Source organism: Panicum virgatum, chromosome 9N (assembly GCF_016808335.1).
Source record: "Panicum virgatum strain AP13 chromosome 9N, P.virgatum_v5, whole genome shotgun sequence".
Lineage (NCBI taxonomy): Eukaryota > Viridiplantae > Streptophyta > Magnoliopsida > Poales > Poaceae > Panicum > Panicum virgatum.
Window position 1 is genome coordinate 78,283,794 of NC_053153.1, and position 7,007 is coordinate 78,290,800.

The window sequence follows — 7,007 nt, forward strand, 5'->3', positions numbered from 1 at the left end:
CTAATTTATATGTTTGCGGTTATCTATGGCATAGTGACTCTTCTTTTAGTTTGAACTTTTGGTGATTATTTTGATCGGTTAACTAGGTTGATAACGGATTGCTAAGTTATTGAATCTTAAGCGATTATGCGCATGGTGTGTTCAAAATGACATCCATTATCCTTAATTTGAGTATAACTTGGAAGTTATACCATGTCGTGGATCCGTTCGATCGTTCCTGGGCTTTGTTTACATGATAAACTAGTTCAACCTAAGTGTAGGTCGCCTGTGTCCTCAAGTGTTTGTGCAAACGCCTTGAGAAGAAAACATACATCAGCGAATTGATGAACAAGCAGGCGGCGTGGCTGGAATTTAGGGACGTAATGCGGACGACACCACGACGGCCTGCACTGCACTGCATCCTTGGACAAAAAAAGACGCCTGCACTATTTCATCCCTATGTGCCTGCACGGGTACATGAGACAAACCACGTCCTATGCAAAATTTTGTCACGGTCCCCGGCCCCCTGCACACGCTACACCATGCACGGACAGGCCACCGGCCGGTCACCCGGCGGCCTCTTCCAGTCTTCCTCCTGCTCCGTCCTCTCCTCTCCTCCCCACCACCTGCGATAACATCTGTGCAGCACCAGGACTGGATCGGAGAGCGCGCAGCCTGCTGCTGTTTCAGCAAGCATGCGGCAGCGCCACCAGGCCGGGCACCTGCCTACTGCTACTCGCCCAGTCACCAGTCTCCCTCTTGCTACAATACACACAGCCGCAGTGGCAGCTTGCATTGCTCGTCGTCGCCAGGACACCACCACCACCATATGCATGCGCGCCCTGTGGACGGACTAGACCGAGGCGGAGGAGATTGAGATCTTGCTGCTGGCTCCTCCTCCGGCCGCTGCCGCCGCCTGCCACCTCCCGGCGATGTCGGCGGCGGCCCTCAGCGCGTCCGCGCCAGCGCCGAGCAGGCCCCGGCCGGAGAATCCCACGCAGTAGAGCCCGTTGGGACCCCTCCAGCTGCAGCAGCTGCTGTTGCTGCTCGTCGTCGGCTCCTGAGCCGCCCTTGGCTTGCCGTCCTCCGTGAACAGGTCACCGTCCTGTCGCCACGCACACGAATTAATATAATCGATCAGCAACAGGCGGCGGCAGGGGGTCGCGCGTCGTTGGTGTTTGCATTTGTTAATAATGAGCAGTAAGGACCTTGAGCCAGGAAGGGACGTTGCTTCTGTAGCCGGTGGCGAAGATGACGGCGTCGAAGGCCATCTCGTTGCCGTCCACGAACCTCACTCCGCTGCCGCCGGTGAATGACTCGACCTCTGGCACGATCTGCATCCGTTGGGCAGTAGCACAGTACAAGGCGTCGTCAGAAGTGCACATGCAGGCAGATGATGTATATATGGACAGATTGGTTTCAGGTCAAATGGAATGTGAATGTGCACACTACTACTACTACAAAGACATGCACGAACGTTGCTACTACACGACACATCGATCAATCATAGGCCGCTAATTGCAGTGTAATAATAGCAAGCTATTACTTATAAGTGAGACACGACCAATATTGCACAAATTTAAAGTTGCTATCTAGACGATGCAGCACATTGGGGACTGGTCCATGAAGATGCTATTTTTGGTTCAGACCAGCTGGCAGTTATTTTGTTTTCATGCACGATACGCCTCAGCAACTGTGAGCAAGATGAGAGCTACGTATCTGCGACGAGCCCCCCAAAGTACAGGCGGCGCCTGATGCACCAGCAGGAAGAAGCAGGCCCAGGGGCAAGGGGGTAAAAAAGCATTATGTGGAAACACCATCTAGTAGGGTGATAAAACTGTAAAATTTCAGCACCAACAAAGGAAAATGGAATGCCCAACCAAAAGCGAAAGCTAGCGTTGGCACGACATGCGAAAGGAAAGGAAGGGGACATGCATCATCCAGCAGCAGCCACTCTTTCTGGCGGCCCTCACCTTGATGTTTCCAGATTTGATCAACGACCATGCTCCCACGTCCAGAACAGGGCTCTTGCCGGTGATCTTCTTGATCTCCAGCGGGCCCAGCTTGGGCCGGCGCAGCCCGTGCCTCTCCGTGTCCCCCAGGACCATCTTCGCCACCAGGAGCAGGAACCTATCCACCAGCTTGATGGGCAGCCACTTGAGCAGTTTCATGGCGACGCCGAACGTCGAGGTCCCAAACATCTCTCTTGGGAGGACGTGCACCTGCTTCATAAATTCCGACATGCATATGTATATATGTTAGATAACTACCGAATAAGATACGACTCAAGAACATCTATTAATATAATGATGACATAATTAAGGGCCGGCCGGCTCACCCCGCTCCTGACGGACATGAAGGGCATTGCACCAAGCTCGCACAGATCCAAGCACATCTCCATCCCGGAGTTGCCGCAGCCGACGACCAGCACCCTCCTGCCCTTGAACCTCTCGCCGCTCCTGTACGCGCTGGAGTGCAGCGCCTCCCCGGCGAACCTCTCCCTCCCCTTCACCTTGGGCTCCACCACCTCCGCGTTCTCGCCGCTGGCCACCACCAGCCACGGCGACGCGTACTCGGTCGCCCGGCCGCCGTCCGCCGCCGAGACCGCCGTCACCCGCCAGAGCGACGCGGCGGCGTCGAACCGCGCGCGCGTCACCGTGCGCCCGAACAGTGGCGACACGGCGAACCGCGCGGCGTAGGAGCGCAGGTACCGGAGGAAGTCGTGCTTGCTCGGGTACGTGGGGAAGTCGGCCGGGAAGCCCACGTGCGGGAGCTCGCAGAAGACCTTGGGGAGGTGCAGGCGGAGGCGGTCGTATGTGCGGTTCGTCCACAGGTCGGCGATGCCGTCGGAGCGCTCCAGCACCGTGAAGGGCACCGCGTGCCGCCTCAGCGTGGCCGCCACGGCGAGGCCGGACGGCCCGGCGCCGACGATGATGGGGCCACGCACCAAGCAGCACCCGCCCGAGCTCTCCTGCTCCTGATGACTAGGGGGGCTACTATTACCAGCAGCGTCGGCAGCAGCTTGCTCCTCCTGCATGGCGACCGGCCGGCCGGCGCAACAAGCCAAGAACCAACGATAGATTTTTGCAAGAGCTAGCTAGAGATGGCTATCTAGCAACGGAAGCAGCTGTTATGATGATGCAACTTCTCCTAGGAAGAAAGGACGCAGCACATCATCCGTATCACACACTCACTCCCTGTCTCGCTCTGATGGATGATGAGAGGAGAGCTAGGTGACGAGGTAGCTGAAGGTGTAGGGGCAACGTCTTTTTACCACTACTCTTGCATGCACTACAGTGACAGTGTAAGCATGGAGAGGGGGTTGAAAAATGAAAAGGTGAAAAGGTGGAGTAGTGAGGGCTCAGGCTGAGGGTCCCTCGCCCCTATATATAAGGAGAGGTGAAAGGTAAAAGGACTGCTTACAATGTACTGGCCATTTCTATCACCACTGTTGGAATGATTGCCACCAATCTCTTCAGGGCAAAGAAATCATTCTTTTGTCTCTTATTTTATCGTTTTCATTTTTTCCCAAGAAGATATATGTTTCTCTACAGGAACTAGAACTCGATCAGAGGTCATCAAATCTGATACGAGATCCTGTCATGCAATGCGATGCATTTTGACAGGCTAATCGTGTAGGCGCCATCGCCAGCATATGCATGAACATTGTTTCCTGTGTCGCTCCGCGGATCTTAAGATGAATCGTTCAAAGTGGTCCTTGGTTTGTGTTCATCCAACCAATCATTAATTTCCTTGTTCTCTGAACTATATAAGCATGGGTGCTGCCGCCATATCCATGGCGCGCAAAATATAGAAATGTAGTACTTTCTTTTGAATAGCATGGCATTGCACACCTCCAGAAAATGGTTGGCAAGTAGGAAGCCCTGAATTGGGACATTCTGCTGTACATTGACAGACAGACTAGGTCAGCCCTTTTGCTTAAAAATAAGATCCAGAAGATCTTCAGAGCTTACTTTATTAGCAGTCTATCACCTAGCTACTTAGGACCTACTAATTGCAAACTAACTTCACATTTGGACTAATGAACCATCTTAGTGGAACAGGAAGCAGGGAGGAAGGACACAGAGAGGCAGAGACCAAGACACATATTATTGCAATTCCTAACGGTTTTACTTCGCAATTGACTCTCATGTGTGTCATCACATAAGGAAGAAGTAAACAGCGCATACTGAATCTTCTGACGCGGGTGATCAAATCTTTTGCCCGGTTTAGCTCCCTTGTCTCCACTAAGTGTGACATGAACCAATTAACAAAATTCTGTAATCAAGGAGTTGATGATATGGTGGCGAACTCTACAATGTTGATCGAAAGGTTGAGGACACTACAGCTACTCAGAGATGCCATCAGCACATGGATGATTACATTGAACACATTGCATGATGTGCAGGAAATATTCAATAACGAAAGGGGCTGCTGCTCCATCTTATTTGTGAAACATTAGCTGTTATGTTTGGAGGTTGTGCAGAGTTGGATAATGGTACTTTCAGTTCAACTCATAAAGAAAAGAAAAAAAAGGAATAATGAAGAAGTCAGATATTACTCTTTTTCTTGAAGATGCTTGGCAAGCATGGATACCATGATGTTGCAGCATCAGACTGCTGATATGAATGACTTTCCAGAAAATAAAGTCAGGAGCACAAAAAAACTCTTGTCAATCTAAACCTCAGCCTTTAAAGACAATGTGAACATGAATGTCAGTTAATCAAACGTATTTCAATGGATTTCAGCGAGGTTGGTCAAAGCAGTGAACATTATTGATGGATTTACACTTTCAGACCTATAGCTTCATCAGTTATCGGCCACATTTGCGAAAAGGAACCCCTGGGCTGGGTGCCTGAGGCATTTCGCTGAACATGTTTGTCTCTGACCAGAGCGCCGTTGCAGCCTTGGGGCTTCAACTGCATCAGCAAAGTTAATTCACCTTCCATACAAGAATTCCTGCCTCCCGCCCTGCCGCGCCCAGCAGAAAGAATTGGCGACACATTGACAGGGTATCCCAAGGAATACGCCTTCCATACTGGGACACGGGTTTTTATAGGTCCGCCGAGACGCCGTTTTGGTGTGGAATAAGCGAGGTTGCCACCAGTACGTCCTCGTACTGTGAAAACATACCGATGGAATTCGCCACTAGTGCAAAGGCTGGTAGTGCAGTTACGATATGGGTAAATTTTATATGTCCTTTTATGTCTAGATAGATCAAGGAATCAAAACCTAATAATGCAGACGTTATGCTTGGAGGGTGAGGATCTTATCCGGTGCTTGGAATACTATGTAGAAAATGTTATCGAGATGAATATACCTTGCTTCGCTGCTGGAGTAGTGAATGTAAGGATCAAGGTTCAAGATAAACATGAGCTTTTCGGATTTGGAACTTTCCTCGCAATTCTAGCGCTGCACCTGTCACTGGAGAACGAAAGTGCAACTGCTCTTAGCCATGCATAATTACGTGCCCTAATTAAAGCCGTCTATATCTTCTTCATGCAGATATCAGACAGTCCATTAATTTTTTACTACCCTGGCGTGTGAATAGAACAGCATCTTTTACCATTCTTGGCTTTTGCCTGTCTTTTATTTGCTACTGTGTGAATAGACAGGCAATTTGTTGCCTGCCGCAGGATGGTGTAGTGCATCTATTCCATGGTCAGCCGTTTCATGCAAATTGTTGGAAGTCCACTTCGCCGCGGTTATGCTTGCAAAGTCCTTTTTTTTTTGTCTTTGTGTACTTGTTGCAATGCAGCGTAAAGCACTGAAAGGCTTGTTAGGTGGAATTGGAACAGAAGTGCTAGCTGCAAGTACAGCGACGTCTCGGTTTGATGAGGTCAACTGAGTATTTCGAAATAAGATGTCCCACGCTCAAAGGTTGATTAGTACCATTCCTAACTAGAGAGGAGCTGCTGAGAAAGTGAAGCTTGATTATTTGCATAAACTTCAGATACCATGTGTACTGAATTCCTGATGCAGTCTGATATGCAGATAAGAACATTCAGAGTTTCAGACATTCAGTCGCAGACCGGGAACTGTATATACATCGCTAGTTGATTTATAAGAAAAAATGGGCAGTAGATTTATAATGAAAATAATACCTGTTGACTCATCATAGGTTGAAGTGTTGAACACAGAGAAACAATAGCTGAGGCCTGATAGGCATGTGTATGTGAACAATTTGACAAATGTTAAGTAGAATACAGATCTGTAAAAACGAGTGAAAAACTTAGCTGTGCGACAATAATATCCCGGAAACTGTTATGTTGATTCATACTTCTGGTAAATTCACGTGTCCTTTCCAGATGAAACATCAAGTACTACTGCCAGGTCCGTGCTCAGTGATACTGTAGTGACAAATATTGACTTGACATATGAGGAACTTCTGATATTACGAATGATGGTACATCAAATGAGTTAACTAAGCAGTGCGTGACCTGTAACATATGGTTTATCAGAAGAGCTAACTGAGCAATGAGCTGTTGGCACTCCCTCACACACCCAACACCCTCTTGCTTGCAGGTGGAGGAAGAAGATGAGAGGAAGAAGGACTCAGAAAGAGCACACGAAGTGGAGCTGCTTAAAATCTTGTGAGCTGCAGCTGCTCTCCTCTTTTATAGACACTCTTGGTCAAGGTGAGAATTTATAAGGCATGACTCTATAGTACATTGCAGCCCCTACCTCATACTGCTACAGCTATCTACTATTACAAGTCACTGCTGTCATATAGTAATATGCAGCTACTACTATATGCTACAGCCATCTGCCGCCCAAGTCAAAGGACCAGGCATGGCAAAGCATAGTAGCAGGAGCTCCCACTACTACTCAAACATGATGACAAGCATGAGCATTGGTAATTATCTATCAATTCTTTCCCTAATTGCATTGCTCTTGCTTGATCTCCTCAACTCCAATCTTGGTCCTCAACTCTGGGAGTCGAATGTGCCCAAGTGGTTTGGTGAGGATGTCCCTGAGCTGTCGAGCTGTCTCGACATACTCGAGCCTGATCTGTCCACCATCGATGC

At 49.1% G+C, this 7,007-nt stretch overlaps 1 protein-coding gene across 1 annotated transcript; it reads right to left on the reverse strand.

Moving 5' to 3' along the window:
- Positions 1-292: 292 nt before the first annotated feature.
- LOC120693454 (indole-3-pyruvate monooxygenase YUCCA8-like) lies at positions 293-3,327 on the reverse strand. The gene is made up of 4 exons (XM_039976899.1): positions 2,318-3,327; positions 1,953-2,201; positions 1,188-1,313; positions 293-1,084 (listed from the first exon to the last, which is right to left on the reverse strand). The coding sequence occupies exons 1-4, from the start codon at positions 3,014-3,016 to the stop codon at positions 833-835; spliced, it is 1,326 nt and encodes a 441-aa protein (XP_039832833.1). The 5' UTR covers positions 3,017-3,327; the 3' UTR covers positions 293-832.
- Between the last annotated feature and the right edge of the window lie 3,680 nt (positions 3,328-7,007).